Source organism: Triturus cristatus, chromosome 3_2, assembly GCF_964204655.1.
Source record: "Triturus cristatus chromosome 3_2, aTriCri1.1, whole genome shotgun sequence".
NCBI classification, from domain to species: domain Eukaryota; kingdom Metazoa; phylum Chordata; class Amphibia; order Caudata; family Salamandridae; genus Triturus; species Triturus cristatus.
This window is the reverse complement of record NC_140584.1, coordinates 700,687,561-700,706,646: the sequence shown is the minus strand read 5'-3', so window position 1 is coordinate 700,706,646 and position 19,086 is coordinate 700,687,561. Positions and strand designations below refer to the sequence as shown.

The 19,086-nt window shown below is 47.5% G+C and overlaps 1 protein-coding gene across 1 annotated transcript in view; it reads right to left on the bottom strand.

Annotated features, from left to right (window-relative positions):
• Positions 1 to 19,086, bottom strand: part of DNAH7 (dynein axonemal heavy chain 7) — a 1,967,826-nt gene that overhangs the window by 464,438 nt on the left and 1,484,302 nt on the right. Inside the window, exon 57 of the mRNA XM_085648764.1 lies at positions 11,404 to 11,565. Coding sequence (XP_085504890.1) covers positions 11,404 to 11,565 — 162 coding nt within the window. The remainder of the gene's footprint in view (positions 1 to 11,403; positions 11,566 to 19,086) is intronic.

Sequence of the window (19,086 nt, the reverse complement as noted above, 5' to 3'; positions counted from 1 at the left end):
GAGTATCGAGCGGAGCAGGAGTATCGAGCGGAGCAGGAGTATCGAGCGGAGCAGAGGTGACCGGAGGAGCAGCGGTGAGCAGAGGAGCAGCGGTGACCGGAGGAGCAGCGGTGACCGGAGGAGCAGCGGTGACCGGAGGAGCAACGGTGACCGGAGGAGCAGCGGTGACCGGAGGAGCAGCGGCGATTGGAGCAGCGGTGAGCGGAGGAGGGGGACGACGAGCGAGAGGAGAGACAGCAGCGGGGAAGAACAACGGAGCAGGTCGCATCTGCAACATCTTTACGGCGATCAAACCCGGTGGGCAGCAGGGAGGAGAAACCACCCCGGGTCCCAGCGCCGCGGTCCGGAGAACGGGCCGTTGCTCGAGGCAAGTGGCTCTGCGGGGACCTTTTGGGTGGGGGCGGTGGGGAGGTTGGGAAGGACTGTGACCCACGTGAGAGGTGTAGAACATCCCGACCCCACACTTCCCCTCCTACACATCCCTTGGTGACGGTAGCACAACAAGAGATCCTGGTAGCAGCGACTCAGACCTGTTCTCTTTTCTCTTTCTTTCTCCCTGCATACCCCGAGCATATGTGAAGACTGAGAACTCTGAAACGTGGAGGCGCAAGAAAACACCCTACAGGGAGGAACCTCGGGGAAGACCTACGTTGTTTTGTTCTGCCTTGTTACAGTTCGGAGACTCTCCTATCAGTGCTTGGTTCTCTGCATATCTGTAAATAAACAAGAACCTAAACCTATTCGTGGTATACCCGACTTCTTACTGACAGTAAAACCCCATTAGGGACCGCAACCCCCACAACTTGGTGTCAGAAGTGGGATCGTCACCGGGTGTCGACAATGACCCAACCCTTGCCTAACACGATAGAAAGCATAATTAACCAATTGGCGGAAGGACAGAGACATCTACAGTTGGCTCTAGAGGAACAAGCTCTGGCAGCCCGGACAGATAGGGAGGTGTTACATGGGGCCTTGCGGGATCAGGCAGTGATTCTGACAACGAACCAGCAAGTCCAGGACACCGCAATTCTTAGATTGACTGACGCCATCGTCAGTGCTCGAGTCCGCCCTAATGTCCCCGGGTCGGTCCTCCAAAAGTTCCAGGAAGGAGACGACCCCGATTACTTTTTCATGAACTTCGAAAGGGTGGCCACAACAGCGGCGTGGCCCCCGGAACACTGGAGTCAGTACATAGCCCCCCTGTTGGCGGGAGAGCTACAAGCCGCCTATCAGGCCGCCAACCCTGCTGGAACAACAGCCTATGAAGACGTGAAAAAGGCCATCTTGGAGAGACTCGGTTGTGACCAAGAATACTATAGAAATAAATTTAGGAGGGAGAAATGGAACGCTGGGGATAACCCCCGTGCACTGTACTATAGGATCAGGGATATGGGGAACCGATGTCTGACACCCCATGTGTCTACAATGGAGGAAGTGACGGAAAAGATCTTCTTGGAACAATTCCTGGACGCTCTGCCCCTCACGACTCAATCTTTGGATAAAACAGCACCCTAATCTCAACACTTCCACGGCAGTTGACCTAGCCTGTGCCTTCCACAGATCACCCGAGTTTAAGGCAGGGACAACCCGGACCCCCTCTATTCCCCCTAGAAATCTCCCCAGGCCTGAGATCAAACCCCGTGTCCAGACTAGAGCGCTTCCGCCTCTCCCAAGCATAGGAAATCAGGGACCACAGTGTTTTCATTGCTCCGAGTGGGGCCACATCGCTCGACAATGTCCACACAAACCCTCAACCGTAGAACCCATGGAGGTAGGATATACAAGGGGGCGGATATGTGTGGGAGGACAAGGGGCTCCTAGATACAAAAAAGAGGTCCTCTTAAACGGAAGGAAGCAACGGGCGCTGTTAGACACTGGGTGTCACGTGTCCGTGGTGGATAGGTCACTAGTACCCCAGCTTCAGTTACGAGAAACAGACACAGTGCAAGTCACCTGTGTACACGGAGACACAAAGACCTATCCGGTCGCAGAGGTGCTACTGGACATATCACATGACCCACAAATACGGCAAGTAGGGGTGATACCGTCCTTGCCCGAGGCAGTCATAATAGGAACAGACCACCCCAAGTTTGAGCAGTATCTAAGTGAGACACGAAACGAGGGGACTTCATGGTTACAGGAAGCTCCCTTTAGCGAAAGCGGTCTAGAAACAAGCGCAGGTAAAGACAGAAAAAGCAAGACTGAGAAAAGGAAAGCCAAACACCTGTATGCAGAGGCGCATGACCCATATCACGCATTTCCTATCTCCCTTACAGAACCTGTGAAGACGGTCCCGAGTAGCTTCCGTTCAGCACAGAGAGAAGATCAGACCCTTATCCATGCTTGGGAACAAGCACAGGAGCAGAACGAGGAGAAGGTAGGACCTTATTTTTATGTGTCTAAGGGTCTTCTATACCGCTCAGGAAAGGAGGGGGACGGGGTCAGAACGCAGCTCCTGGTGCCTTCGGTCTTCAGGCCTCATGTCATGCAGTTAGCACATAACCATACAGGGGGTGGGCACTACGGGAAAGAGAACACTCTGAAGTACCTACTGGGCAGATTCTACTGGCCAGGCGTCTATAAGGATGTTGCAAAGCACTGTGTGTACTGTGTTAGGTGCCAATACTCAAACCCCGAAGGGGTTAGAAAGGCCCCACTTCGTCCTTTGCCAATAATAGACGTACCCTTCCAACGTGTCGGGATGGATTTGGTAGGCCCCCTCACGCCCTCTGCCAGAGGTCATAAATACATCTTAGTCATTGTTGATTACGCTAGCAAGTATCCAGAGGCATTTCCCTTGACATCAATGACTTCACCCGTCGTAGCTAGGGCCATGGTTAGTTTCTTCACCCGGGTGGGATTTCCGACAGAAATCCTCACGGACCAAGGAACTCCTTTTATGTCACGATTAATGGCCGAAGTATGCAAGGTGTTGGGCATCCACCAGATCCGGACGTTGGTCTATCATCCCCAGACGGACGGTCTGGTGGAACGTTACAATAAGACCATTAAAAGCCTGCTTCGCAAGGCCATATCCGAGACAGGAAGGGACTGGGACCAGCAGTTACCACTAGTCCTGTTCGCCATTCGAACACATGAACAAAAATCAACGGGATTCTCTCCGTTTGAATTACTATTTGGTAGAAAGCCAAGAACCCTGCTAGACATGGCAGCCGAGCAATGGGAGACAGAGGAGGAGGAGGGACAACCCCAACCCAAATATGCAGCCGATTTAAAATCTGCTGTTGAGAAACTATGGGGCCTCGTCCATGAAAACATGGAAAAAGCACAAACCTCCCAAAAGCTCCTGTATGACCGCAATAGAAGACTAAGGGAATTCCTTCCCGGTGATAAGGTACTCCTATTGCTCCCTTCCACAGACAACAAACTCTTGTCCAAGTGGCAAGGCCCCTATGTGATCGAGAAAAAAATCACCCCCATGACATACAGTGTCCTTCAACCGCTCAGAACAGGGGGTAAACAAATATACCATGTCAATCTGTTAAAAAAATGGGAGGAGCCCACAAACCCAGACGGTCCTGGGCCGTCTGTTCTCACGGTAAACACAGAGAGATCTCTAGAGATAACCACCGCGAACACAACCCCGACCACGAGTACTAAGGCCCCTGAGGGCAACATTATGACATCTGACCAGAAAACCCAGTTAGCTTCTCTACTAGATCGTTTCCCAGGTCTCTTCTCCACAACCCCGGGGCTGACTTCAATGACCCAGCATGACATTGTGTCCGTGGACGACCGGGTGGTAAAGCTAAAACCATACCGAATACCCGAAGCACGAAGAGAGGCGGTAGAACGAGAGGTCACCAACATGTTGCAGGCGCACATCATAAAGCCCTCTACAAGCAACTGGTGTTCACCGATAGTGCTTGTACCAAAATCTGACGGGAGTCTAAGGTTCTGTATGGACTTCCGTCAAGTGAACAACGTCACTAAGTTCGATTCATACCCAATGCCTCGTATAGACGAATTAATAGAGAAAGATGGGAACGCCAAATATTTGACAACCCTTGACCTGACCAAAGGTTATTGGCAGATACCCGTAACACCACAAGCCAAAGAGAAGACAGCCTTCTCAACACCATCGGGGCTCTATCAGTTCCGGGTACTACCTTTCGGCCTCCACGGGGCACCCGCGACATTTCAACGTCTCATGGATCGCATACTGAAACCACACACAGATTACGCAGCAGCGTATCTGGACGATATAGTCATCTTCAGCCCATCGTGGACAGAACATCTGAGGCATCTAGCAGAAGTGTTTTCAGCCATTCAGGACGCCGGGCTAAAGATAAACCCAAAGAAATCCCTGCTAGTGACTGATACAGTCCAATACCTCGGATATACAATAAAAGGGGGACTGATTAAACCTCAGGTCACAAAAACAGAAGCAATAAGAACCCTGCCTCAACCAAAAACCAAAAGAGATGTCCGCTCCTTCCTCGGGTTCCTGGGGTACTACAGACGGTTCGTCCCTAACTTCTCGACCTTGGCAAGCCCCCTCACGGATCTCCTAACCAAGACACATCCCTCCCGCATACAAAACTTGTCAGAGGCACACGAACGTAGCTACCAAGCTCTGAAAGAAGCCATATGCACAGCCCCTGTGTTACACTGTCCAGATTTTAGCAAACACTTCGTCCTGCAAACGGATGCATCAGGTGTTGGTCTGGGGCTGTGCTACAGCAGCCAGACTCACGGGGGGACCTCAAGCCGACCCTCTATATCAGTAGGAAATTGTTTCCTAGGGAGTGGCATTACTCAACAATAGAGAAAGAGTGCTTAGCAATAAAATGGGCGGTGGAAGCACTACAATACTATTTGTTAGGGCGTCGCTTCACCATACTCACCGATCATGCCCCTTTAACCTGGCTTGCAAAACATAAGGATTCCAATCCGCGTATACTCAGATGGTTCATGTCCTTACAACCTTTCTCTTTCCAGACATTCCATATCCCCGGCACTCGGCAAGGCTGCGCCGACTACCTGTCCCGGAATCCCTCCACAGAATGGCCCCAACGTCCATTCCTAGAGGGGGAGATCTGTGAGCCGGAATGCGAGTCAGGCCGGAAGTGGAGAGGGACTGTGCCGCGGCATGTGGCACCGGAAACGGGAGACGGTCTAGTCTCGAGACCGCCCTTAGAGGAGGGGCCAGCCACGGAAGAGGAAGCGGGACGCTTAAAAACGGCAGGGAAGGACGAGGAATGGTGTGGGATGCAAGGAGTATCGAGCGGAGCAGGAGTATCGAGCAAAGCAGGAGTATCGAGCAAAGCAGGAGTATCGAGCGGAGCAGGAGTATCGAGCGGAGCAGAGGTGACCAGAGGAGCAGCGGTGAGCAGAGGAGCAGCGGTGACCGGAGGAGCAGCGGTGACCGGAGGAGCAGCGGTGACCGGAGGAGCAGCGGTGACCGGAGGAGCAGCGGCGATTGGAGCAGCGGTGAGCGGAGGAGGGGGACGACGAGCGAGAGGAGAGACAGCAGCGGGGAAGAACAACGGAGCAGGTCGCATCAGCAACATCTTTACGGCGATCAAATCCGGTGGGCAGCAGGGAGGAGAAACCACCCCGGGTCCCAGCGCCGCGGTCCGGAGAACGGGCCGTGGCTCGAGGCAAGTGGCTCTGCGGGGACCTTTTGGGTGGGGGCGGTGGGGAGGTTGGGAAGGGCTGTGACCCACGTGAGAGGTGTAGAACATCCCCGACCCCACACTTCCCCTCCTACACATCCCTTGGTGACGGTAGCACAACAAGAGATCCTGGTAGCAGTGACTCAGACCTGTTTTCTTTTCTCTTTCTTGCTCCCTGCAAACCCCGAGCATATGTGAAGACTGAGAACCCTGAAACGTGGAGGCGCAAGAAAACACCCTACAGGGAGGAACCTCGAGGAAGACCTACGTTGTTTTGTTCTGCCTTGTTACAGTTCGGAGACTCTCCTATCAGTGCTTGGTTCTCCGCATATCTGTAAATAAACAAGAACCTAAACCTATTCGTGGTATACCCGACTTCTTACTGACAGTAAAACCCCATTAGGGACCGCAACCCCCACAGGCAGTTCCCCACAATGTATGCCAGTGGGCCCTAAAGGTAACCAGGGGCTAAAAGTAAGCACTGCCCACTACCCTCATGAAAGAATTCCTTATATGTCAGCTGAGTAGTGAACCTTGACCACTTTGGGATATTAAAGGAGGTGGCCCTAGGGTTCTGAAAAAGCCGTAGCATGCCTAGTGAAGTTTCACGGGTCTACGTTGGATACAAACCCAAGGCAGACCCTAGAGACCTCAAGAACGTCCGGGCCATCTCTCTGCTCCCGTTCCCGGCCAAGGTCATCGAGAAGATCGTCAACAGACAGCTAACCCGATACCTCGAAGAAAACCGAATCCTGGAAACTTCCCAGTCAGGGTTCCGCAGCAACCACAGCACCGAGACCACCCTCATCGCCGCCACCGACGACATCAGGACCCTGCTGGACAACGGTGAGACCGCAGCTCTCATCCTCCTGGACCTCTCCACTGCCTTCGACACCGTCTGCCACCGCACACTATGCGCATGCCTCCACGCCGTAGGGATCCGAGACAAAGCCCTGGAATGGACCACCTCCTTCCTCTCCGGCAGAACCTAGAGCATCCGCCTCCCCCCCATTCCGATCCGAAGCCTCCGAGATCATCTGCAGCGTACCCCAGGGATCCTCCCTCAGCCTGACACTGTTCAACATTTACATGGCCCCGCTCGCGCACGTTGCCCAACAGCACAACCTCAACATCATCTCCTACGCCGACGACACTCAACTAATCCTCTCCCTCACCAAGGACCCCATCACCGCCAAAGCCAACCTCCACGAAGGAATGAAGGCCGTCGCCAACTGAAGCTGAACACAGACAAAACGGAGGTCCTCCTCCTCGGCTCCAACCCTTCAGCCTGGGACGAGTCCTGGTGGCCGACAGCACTGGGGGCAGCCCCAACACCCACCGACCACGCATGCAACCTGGGAATCATCCTCGACTCATTGCTCTCCATGACCAAGCAAGTCAATGCCGTCTCCTCCTCCTACTTCCACACCCTCCGCATGCTCCGCAAGATCTACAGGTGGATCCCGACAGATACAAGAAGAACAGTCAACCAGGCCCTCGTCAGCAGCAGACTTGACTACAGAAATGCCCTCTACGTGGGAGCCCCGACCAAGCTCATCAAACAACTGCAACGCATCCAAAACACCTCGGCACGACTGATCCTCGACGTACCACGCCACGGCCACATCACCCCCCACCTGAGAAACCTGCACTGGCTGCCATTCAACAAGAAGATATCCTTCAAGCTCCTCATCCACGCACACAAGGCACTCCACAAGACTGGCCCAGCCTACCTCATCAGATAACTTTCCTTCTACATCCCCAACCGCCAGCTCCGCTCTGCTGACCTCGCATTCGCCACCATCCCACGCATCAAAAGAACAACCACCGGCGGAAGATCCTTCTCCCACCTCGCTGCCAAGACCTGGAACACCCTCCCACTGAGCCTACGACAGACCCAAGACCTTCTGACCTTCAGGAGGCTAATCAAGACCTGGCTGTTCGATCAGTAGCGGCCCCTCCCCTCCCAGCGCCTTAAGACCCTTATGGATATGTAGTGCGCTCTACAAATGTTTGATTGATTCCTACATTTTTCTTAATGGTGGTGATCTGTCCTGGTGAGTGACTCATTTCATGATTGCATCTCTTTCCCTTTTTTATTCCTGCTCCACTGAAGCAGTTTGCACTGGTTGGGGTACATCTTTAGTTTCTTTGTTCATTCTGAAGAGTGTGTGTCAGGTGGATACTTCTTGGTTCTCTCTGGCATAAGTAGCTTTGGTCTGTGGATTTCCTCACATGCTGTACTTCCTTATTTGTTTGTGGACATTTGCATATTCAAGGCTGATAGCTTGAATGTTGAGTTGCTCTTGGCAACAGGAACATTTATCTTTCTAGAATTTGTAGCCTTCTATGTGGGGACTTCCCCTTGCATGTTTTTTGTTCTAAGTTACAAGGGCTGGTCTGAGATAGCTTGATCTTAGAACCGACATAATAATTCTAGTTTCACTCACTTGTGCTCTCCTGTTGGCATGCAGGATTCACAGGTGTTGCCCCATTGGCAGGTAACTGTGTGGCTAGTGCGCATTGACGGGGACTGGGTGCTTCTTTATTCCTCAGTAGTACTCACTGGGATGCAGAAGAGGGATGGGGATTTAAATATTAAACAATAATCTTCATTACTCCTAATCTAAAACTGCCTCTTCTTTTTCAATACGGCCCCCAGCCATCCTTGGGCAACTCAGGAATCCTGTTATGGCTTGGATAGTTTAGAAGGATGCTATAATTGCTGGACACTGTGTGGTACCTAGGCTGGATGGGTGAGGCTTTGATTCGGTGAGTTCCAGTCCCAGAAGTGGAACTCAATAATAATGGTTGAGATGAATAAGTGTGGGGTCAGAAGTAATGGAAAATACTGGTAATAATCTTGGTGGCGTTCATAGCAAAGTATACTGGCAGTCATTACAATGGGAGAATTCACCTATGTCCACCCTACTTGGCAATTTAAATCCTACTCTTCTACATATACCAGATTATGGAGAAACAGTGAGGTGTGGCTTACCTTGTGAGGCTGTTCGACTATCTTTTCATTAAATTACAAAAAAATATTCAGTTCCCTGCTTCACAGAGCAATTGTCTTATTCTGAACAAAAGTGCTTGTTACGCGTGAAGTTAACTAGTAAGCCACGAGAACTCTTGGAAAAAAAGTTTCAGTTTACTCTATACATTTGATCTCATTTTTCACACTTCTATTTTCTTTCTGTCTTATATTTTCTGAACAGTCAACAAAGCATTGCAGAACCAATGCAGCAAAATATGTTTTTTTCACTAGATATATGTTACATTAGTCTCTGCATATGTACTGCAGATTTCTGATTTATTCCCTCACCAAAAGAGCAGACGAGAGCTGTGAAAAACGTGTAGCTTGTAAATGCAGTTGAAAGTATTTTGTATAATCGGTGTGATGTTTTACTAAGTGACTGGATCGCATGACACACGTTTGACAACTGCTCGCTCGCTCGAAACTAAAAACCTGGAGGCAGATTCGGAAAGGTATGTAAAACAAAGAGCCCTCATATAATACACTTGGAGTATGCTTTCTCGTACGCTTACATGGAAGAAGTGGAAGAATTTACTTTATTTGATTAAAATATAATCATAAAAGCAGGACATACATACCACACATATGCAAAAAAGATAATTTAAATGTCCGAGAATAATATAAAAATTCAAAATTCAATACTAAGTAGCAGCAAAAATGTTAATGATGTAACAAGGAAATAAGTGTTACTGTCAGAATCTAAGAAGAGGGCCCAGAGATACAAGGAGACCCAAAGAGTGTAAACGTTTCATTAAAATAGCCGTCAAAAAATAGACTCCTCGAGATCGCATACCCTAATATTGCCGGCATAGAGAGCTACGGGGGAGACCAAAATAAAGTTTTGTGGGTCTACAGTTTTGTTTTAAACACCTGTGGCCCTCTTTGAAGTTGCTACCAGGCCTGCAATTTGCTGGTTAAATTTACGATATACGTGTTAAATAAAAATTGTAAAGCTTATGTTTAAGGCTGTGTTCTCTGGGTTTAAAGCCGCAATAATTGCCTGCCTGCAGGACCGAACTCCCAGTCTGTTCCATTCTGGCCTCAATTTTAATCTGCGCTGAATCAGGAGAGTGGGGCAGAGGCATACAACATGCTCCATAGATTCCATCAGGGCCCCGCAACCCCTGCACTGTTGGTTATCTGACGAGCGACGCCAGATGGGTAAGTGTTTCAGCAGGTGCCATTCCCCCAGTCGAAGTGCCAAGAATCGCAATTTTAGATGCAAAGAATATGTGCAGGGCAGGTATAACGACGGTGATGCCAGCTGATAGGAATTAATTACAGCCCATGCATGCTTGCGTTTGGCAAGAGAAGCGTTGTCGATGGTGTGGGACAGGATAAGGGCGCGCTTCTTAATGCTGATTTTAAAAGCTGTTTGACTGGGGCTTACATGCGTTGATGAATTAGCAGCAACGCATCTAAAATAGAATTAAAATGGGAATACTAGCTCAATATTTATACACAGGTTGTATAACGAAGGACTGTGCCCTCTTTGCACTTTACATATATGAAGTTAGGCGTTGTGTGGCCGATTCACAGACGCTAAACAGTACTCCTGTAGTACTACTTCCCGCACTCATAAATGCTTTTGTGACCCAGCCACACTTCTTTTACTCTCTAATGATCTCTCCTTTGCAAACATGTGTCTTTTGTGCGGAACCAGTATACACGTTATCCTCTGCATAGGTACGTTTCAGCCTCAAGAAGCCATCCATGTAGCATATCAATAATGCGCGCCTCACACATTGGGCCATCATTTTAAGGCTCTTTATGATCCTACTCGTTCACAGTCGGCAGTACATTCAAGATTCTACGGCGTGTAGTAAGCTCGAGATTCTGGGAGCCATCAAAGACATGGTTTGCACCTTACGTTCTTTACGGGTTTGTCACATTTGTAAATATTGTACTCTTTCCATGTACGATGACTTAAGTTGGGCGGCCCACATGGATCTTGCATTTTTGATATAGCTTCAGCCACAGGGCGAGGTAGACCTACAGGAAAATTGAGACTAAATTGATGCATACATTGTAATTTATTGCCGGTAACAGACATGAGGTATCTTACAACTGTTTTTAACTTTATCTGGCTCCAATGCAAATGGTGTATGTACACTCTGCCACCAACCACCAAAAGGGATGTTTTCTGCAGCAAACAACCAATAAAAGTAACCTCACTTGTCTGGAAGTGGATACTGGTTTGTACGAGCAAGGGTAACTTAGCTTTGTGAAAAGGTGATGCTTTCGCTTGGTACTCTGTTTTTAGATGTCTTGCTGTGAATGTTTTCATAAGGTATTCTTGATGGAACCTGCTGGATTGCTGTTTTATCTGGCGGTCTGTATTTAAACGTGGGGAGAATTCTTACTTTGTTATCAACTTTTACGAAAGCTCAACTTTTGAAAGTTATAACGAGAAAGTACAGTAAAGCTTACTTGGGAGCTCTGTGTCTATTCTGGCTCAGAATGTCTAACAGAATTTGAAATGTGACAGATCAATGAAAGTAGTATTTTCTGCCTACACGACAGTATGTGGGCTCCTTGTAAGATGCACACTACAGTCATATACACGCAACAGAATGAAATGAACCTTGTTGTGTTACTATAAATTAACTATAAATTAATTTGATCTAATTGAACATAAACACACCATGGGTTCTGGGAGAATTGATGACTTGAAAAATTGTTGTTTCACCACACATTCAATGTGTATTTTCTCTTAATGATACTCACCTCATACTGGTTGAGAAACATATGCAGCTGCTGAACACTAATTCTCAGATCTGTTTCATTAAACTCATATGGGATGTTCCAGCCCAGGGGTCCAAATTTCCTCCTTTCTTGAGCCAGTGCATGAAAGAAACAGAGGCCATAGAGCAACTTCTTGAATTCAGGCTGTCAACCAAACAAAATTAGGAATGAGAGCCAGAACAAATACAATACAAACATCAAGCTACTGTAATCAGTTGTAATTTACCACCTACTCGGCTGGTTAACAAACTGTGGGCCTGATTTAGAGTTTGGCTCTCCCTCGTAAACGTGATAGATATCCAGTTCACCTTTCTACAAGTGCCATATCATGCACTTGTAATAAGATGGAGGAGACATCCTTCACATTTGTGACAGAGTAATCCGTAACATTTTTGGTGGAGTAATCCATCTGCCAAACTCTAAATCAGAACCTTTGTCATAACTGGTAACTGACAGTAACATAAATAGAATTGATGGAATTAATTCAATATTCTATTGTGGAGCAGGTGTAAAGCTTCTATGAAGACAGTGAGTGGTTGGTCTCATTTAAAGGCTAATTACAAGACGGCAGAGGATTAGCACTACGTCAGGCTATGACTCGGACTCGATTCCAAGTGGCCTGTTGTTCGTGCATATTGACCCAATGAGGTTTCTGCTCAAAAGTGCACTTTAAAGCCAACATGCCAGTAATTAACAGGTGAAAAATCGGGGAGTAGGCATTCTCAGTCTAAACAGTTAAACTCCCTACTGAAATTAGACATTTGTTTCATCACTACATTTTTCAGTATTTCTATTTCCATTCATCTGAGGTATGCATTGCAATCACTATGTTTATACAACCCACATGTATCTGTGGCCCAGTGATCATAAAAGACCCCGCCTAGTGATACAGCCAACATACTCGAAAAAGTATCTGGTTCATCAATAAATATACATATAAAAACTATATACACATCACTGACCTAGATGCGACCTCTTCACTATGACTGCATCCATGTCAAGCTTTTCCATAACCTCCAGACTCAACCTTATGACTTACATACACTCCACTATCTATCTGATCACAGCAATATTGTATTGTTGCCTGTTGGTTATTTTTATAAACGAGACCATTGTGCTGCTCGGGACAGTAACTGGGTGCAGCAAGGGATGCCTTTGTCAACAGCTCTAAATATCGGCCTGGTTACCCCATTAGGGATCCCAACACAATCATTTAAACGCACTAGCGGACATTGATTGATTTGACAAGGGGGAGCCTGGTTCTCCTTTGGGAGTTGTCTGTGAGAGTGAGCGTCCAAAGTAACTTAATAGAAGTGTGGTCCCTAGGGTGAATGAGAACTCACTTAGGACTTACAATACTCTTGAGATACTATTTTGAAATGTGGCAGGGGTATGATCAGTTTTATATGATGATCACAGGATTAGTCTGCACAAATCTTATGGGATTGTTTGCCTCCAGGAGACTTGGGATGTTGTGTGGTGCTCAGTTTTAGATAGGTATGCAGCTTTTCATGTTAAGGCCAATCCCTCGTTACATGGTAGAGCAAAGGAGTGGGGCTGGTGACTTTCGTGAGTCTAGGTCTAGGCTGTGATATGGAGATAGTGTCCTACAATTCAAGAAATATCCTAAGCATTCTGTTATCGTTTCCCCAAAGACAAGGGTACTGGTAATTAATGTTTATAATTCACCCTCATCAGGCGAGCCTCTGGAGATAGAGTTAAAAATAATTATGACTGATTTCCTAACGGCTCAGTGCTTTTACCCAACGATTAATATGTTAATTTCAACACTCGTCCTTGTTAATTATGTGCCACCATTATGGGGAAGAATGATCCCCCTCATAGATCTAGAGCAGGCACATTTTACTTACTCCTGTCAAGGTGATATTTTACATTTCATGTTGTCAAAATGTAATCTTATTAACCTTTTGACTAAGGACGAGTATAACTCTCCCAACTTAGTGCCAAATTTTAAGGGAAGAGGCCTTAGCTCTACTGTTGATTTTATTTTTGTGTCTGCTAGTATGGTGCCTGTAGGAGGCTGGCTTAGTATATGGTGCACTCTTAAAGGAGTTCAGGCACCCCATATGGTGATTTTAGTGGTCTTTGATAACCTTAGGCTTTCAAAGTGGTATTTGTAGAAAGGAGCCTTAAGGCCTGTCTTGAAGGAGGAGTGTAAAGCATCTTGTTTTCAGACATTTAATCAATAGTGGTGTAGATTAGATGAAAAGGAACCACACAGTGTTTATAATAATGAGTCTATTTATTGGATAACACAATCACTATCACATTGGTATATCTCCTAGCTGGAGATATCAACAATACACATGAAAATACTTCACAGAAATCAGACAAGTAGCACAAATATACTATGGTCTCCAGGGGGATACCAAACCATATACTAAAGAAGTGTAATGCGAACTGCAAAGAAGAACGGAACTTGGACCAAAGGACTCAGAGGAGCTGGGAGAACCAGGAACCACCCAAGGTAAGTTCCCAGGATCCCCACAGAGGCTGTGTGCAGAATGGAAATACAGCCACGTGCCCAATGGAAGTCTGTGGAGACGTCGCAGTTGCAGTTTTAAAGAAGTAGGACCCTTGCCATATGAAACTGAAGAAACCCTTTGGAGGACAGAAGGTTGGTGAGCCACCCCACCCGTGGATGTCCCAGGAATCAGGTTACCTGCACCAGGGAAGCCGGGTGCATATCGAAGTGAAATCAGAGTTTCCTGCATACAACAATGGAAGGCTTGGGAAGAAAGGCCTCTGGAGAAGTCTCTGAAGATGTCCGGTGGAATCCAAGGGTGGATTCTTGAAGAGGAGAACTCGCAAGCAGAGTGGACAGAGTCTATGTCATTCGGAGGTGACAAGGAGGCACAGAAGCACAATGCTGACCCTTGGCAGGGAGCTCAGGAGAGTTGATGAGGACCTTGCTGCTGCAGCTGTGATGACCAGGCGACGCTGAGGAAGACCAGGAGCCGTACACTAGTTGTCCATCGTTGGATGTCGGTGTCTAGGTAGCAGGTGTCCGATGGGAGCACCAACAAGCCTTGGTAGCTACAACTGTAGTGGAAGACGACAAGATGCAATAGTTGGGACCAGCAAAGCCCAAGGGACTTGCCGAGTGCAGGAGAGTCAGAGCAGGCCCCGAACAAGCAGGGAGCCCACCAAAGCAGGAGAAGACCCCTTGAGTGAATCAACAGGCCAAAGACACAGGAGTCGCAAGAGGACCTCAGGCAGCTCACCAAAGATGGAAGCTCATGGTACAAGGGATGCAGTGAGGATGCTGATCTTCAAGGGATGAGGTGCTAAAGGCTGGAGCTTCTTGTAGCCTGAAGATCTCTGGAGTACAGAGCCAACAAACCTTGGATATGGCAAGTTGACTCAGTGCACAGGGGTTTGGTTCCAGCGGCTCGGACGACGGATTCCATTCTACAAATTGCAGGGAAGAGAGGCCAGGCCTCTGGAGAGCCACAGAACCCCCACCTCGGGAAGTCCATTGGACTTTGTTGCAGTGCCTGTAGATGCAGGGGAGTGACTGCTTCAGTCCAAGTGAGATTTCTTTGGATGTCCTTGATGCCCACAGGTCTTCTGGAGAACCGGAGCGAAGCACAGAAACAGATGAGGCAGAAGACAAGAAAAACAGTGTGACCAGGAGCAGCAGGACTCTTCCTTGATGCAAGTCCTTGATTACAGAGGGGAGTCTTGTTCCATGACGAAGCTGAGGACCCACCCACTGGGGAGCCCTTAAAAACCCAGGGAAAGGTTTGAAGGACTTGGGGATACCTCACAGAGGAGGGACTGGACAGAGGGGAGGATACTTCCCTATCCTTTGTCCAGTTTGGCTCCAGAGCAGGAACCATGGGTTCCTAAACTAGCTCAAACCAGACTATGCAAGGAGGGCACCACATGTGTCCTTCAATGCAGCCTAGCTGCGCTGGTAAGCGCCCCCACCCTAGCCCAATACACTAAAGTCCTGTCTGGGAGGTGGTCACACCTCCCTGTGACAGGAAACCTATTGTTCTGCCTTCCCCTGCTCGAGCTCAGCTCAGCAGCATGAGGGCAGAACAGGGTCTGTGGTCTGCAGCAGCACTAACTTGCTGGCAGACCATGAAAGACTGGAACCGGGTGTAAAGGGGGCTCCCTTAAGGGCCCCCCCAGTACATGGGATCATATCTCTAACACAGGAATCAGTGTTGGGGTATGATTCCAACATGTTTGATTCCAAACATGACTGGGTTCGGCGCAGCCATTATATAGTTGGACATCTCGTAATGACTGATGTTCATTATATATCTTAAAATGGCTGACCACAATTGCAAAGACTGAATAATCGACTCCAGGGTTTGTAGGGGTGTCCTGCTCATGCAGGGGCACCCTCACCCTTATAACCAAGCACCCTAATCTCAGTACAGAAGGCCCTTCCATAGGGGTGACTTACTGCTTTTAAGTGTAGTGACCTTAGATTTAAGAAAATGTATAGCTGTCATGAGAGTTGCAAGCACCATGTCACAGAGGCTGAAATGGCAGGCCTGTAGTCTGTGTTCAAGTGGACTCCCACAATACATGCTGCAGCCCATGGGAGACCCCTGGTGTATCTATAGTCTGGGTACTTTATTACCACATACTACTTATAAGGGTACACCAGTAGCCAATTGTGGAGGTACAAAAGTACTTACAAAAGCCATTTTGGGAGAGAGTGCACAGATGCTGGGGTCCCGATTAGCAGGATCCCAGCAAACTACAGTCAAAACACACGGACACCAGGCAAAAAGTGGAGGTAACCATAAAAGCTGATCGTTCATATTGTTTGATCATGGGGACAAGAACTCTATTACATACAAAGAAACTCTCATAACCAAGGAGAAGGGGTGCAGAATAGGCTGGAGTAAGATTATCCCAGAAGACTTACAGAAGAATTTGATACGATCATGTAAGTCCAATTTTAAGCCTGCCTACGGTCAGGAATTCCTGATTAAGTTATTTTAGACTCATTCTCTAATATCTGTAAAGAGGTACAGACTGCCTACATGAGGAAGAGGAGATGGGTACATAGTCTGGGACGAAAATGGTTTGTTGAAAGTTGCACAAAGGCCCATAGAGATCTGATGATGGTTCTCCACAAGAAACTGAGACCCTAAGAGGCAGTCAAGAAGGCAAGAAGGCAGTACAAACTGGCCTGAAAGAATCAGACAAACGTTCCTAAAAGGGAAGCCTGGGAACAGCTAACAACTGCTTGTAAATCTAGAGAAAGTTCGGCCTTCTGGAGAGTAGTGAATCAGTGCCTTTTTAGCAAGTTAGCTGCTCCACGTATGGTACAAACCATCCCAGCTCAGGATTGGGTCACGCATTTTGAGGTGAGCTATTTGATAGATTCTCATTCCCCTCCTACCACACCTTTTGTTAGCTGGAGCAAGATACCTTTTGATATGGCTTAAGTGTGATAGGCTACAGCAGCCCTTTCTTCAGGCAAAGCTCCTGGCCCAGCCTCAGTGCCCACTTAATTTGTGTGTTGATCTCTTGGGCTCCTGTAGTTACCCTACATTTAAATGCAGCAGTGCAAGGGCATATCTCCCCGACACCAGTTATTGTCCCGATCTTTAAAAAAGGGAACCATGCAGACTCAGCCTGTTATAGGCCTAGTTCTCTAATAGATGGTGAAGTGAAAGTAATTGGCAGGATGCTTCTGAGCCAATTCATTGAATGGGCTGAGAATGGAAAGATGTCAGAAACCCACCCCACCCCCAACGCCTTGAGACCCTTAGGGGTGAGTAGTCGCGCTTAATAAACGCCTGATTGATTGATTGAGAAATGCAATATGACTTTAGACTTGGACAGAATTTGAATCTTTTTATTTACTGATTAAAGCACACCACATTGAGGAAGGGACCCATCCATGGACCTTAGTACCGCCTTTGATACAGTAGATAGATTGAAGTTTTGTGCAGTCTTGGGGGGCATGGGGGCTGAGAGTGCCCTTTTAACTTTTATGCATGATTTTCACGCAGTGCTTGAAGGTTCCATAAGATTTGGTCCCAATGGGGAATGTACGACACACTTTCAGTTGGGAAAAGGAGTCCACCAGGGCTGGATATTAGCTCTCATGCTTTTTATTTTATAGATTAATCAGTTAAACCTGTTTTTTGGGGAATATCGTAAGGACGTCACAAAGGTTGGGAATAGACAGGTCCCACCAATACTTTACACAGACGATGCTGTACTCATCGCGAGTACAGCGAATGGACTTCAGCTTTTATTAGATCGCTTTCATGATATTATTGATAATTTGGGTCTGAAAATTAATCATACTAAATCATACAACATGGTGCTGGGACTGAAAAATGCTAAGAGAAACCCCCACACAATTAAGGGACATTGTAACAGCAACACAGAAAGATTTTGCTATCTTGGCATTTGGTTAGACTGTAATTTGAATTGGGATCCATTGATGAGTGCCTACGTACAATCTTTCAATAGGGTTTCTTATAGAGATGCTTTTTCTAGGCGCCTTGGTTATATTCATATTAAATCTGTATGGGAACTTTATGAAGCCAAATGTGTGCCAACAGTGTCAATTGGTGCTGAGATTTGGGGTTATAACCCTTGACATCCTATTCAAGTCGCGGAGAATACATTCCTCAGGAGAATTCTGCAGAGCCCCCAGAGTGTACCTGCAGATATCATGCAAAAATAACTCGGAGGACGGTTTATGTTCGATTATATTCAAGTCCGTCCCATACTCCTGTGGTGTTTTGTTCCGCTAAAAATTTATTTGGAATTTAATCGGAAGATTTTGAGGGTTGCCTAGGTCGGGACCACTTTGGCTGCATTAAGTCAAAGGTATTTTGGATAAGCTTGCCAGGCCAGAAATATTTACTGACCCTTGGCTTACTTCTAAATCAAATGTTGGAGGAGGCATTTCGTGTTCATGCTCGAGAAAAAAGGGTTTTACGTTCTTTGGGTAAAAGTTTGTGCACCCATTATGCTATGGTGAAATCTGAGCACAAAATGAAATTTTATTAAATGCTTGATATGCCAGTTTTGCACAGACGTCTTTTTTTCGATCTTTAATTTGTTCCCACAACTTATAGCCTGATGGCATAAACATTTGGATACCCCACTTGTGAAATGGTAGCTGCACTAGACACTAGCATATTGTTTTTATTTGTCCAAAATTTGTCAAATTGCGCTATAAGTACATAAGTCCTCTTCTCCTGACAATGAATTTTAAATAATTTATAGATAGTTTTAATTTCTGTTTTTACTTATTGTGGTTTTTAGCAGGGGTGTTTCACAGGGCGGCTGGTGACATTTGAAAGTGGTGAGGCGTAAAAGTTTGAGTTCCTATGGCGAGCGAGCGTTGGGAGCAGGGGACGGTGAGGAGCCCGGAAGGGAGCGTGGGACAAAGACCCTCTCAGGCGCGCCTCTGCTCCCTGCGCGGACCAGCCTGGGCCCGCTTCACCCTCGTCCAAGGTGGGTGTGCACTGAAGCATTGCCTTCCGAGGTGGTTGTGAGGTGGGGGTTTCAATATTGTCATTTAGTGCCATTAACCCCCACCTCCCCGAGTGGCATCCTCACAAGAGCCCCTAAGCGCTGAACGTGACAGACACACTAGTCGAACCATCTTGCCGGGTTTAAAATAACTAACAAAAATGGTGCAGTGTT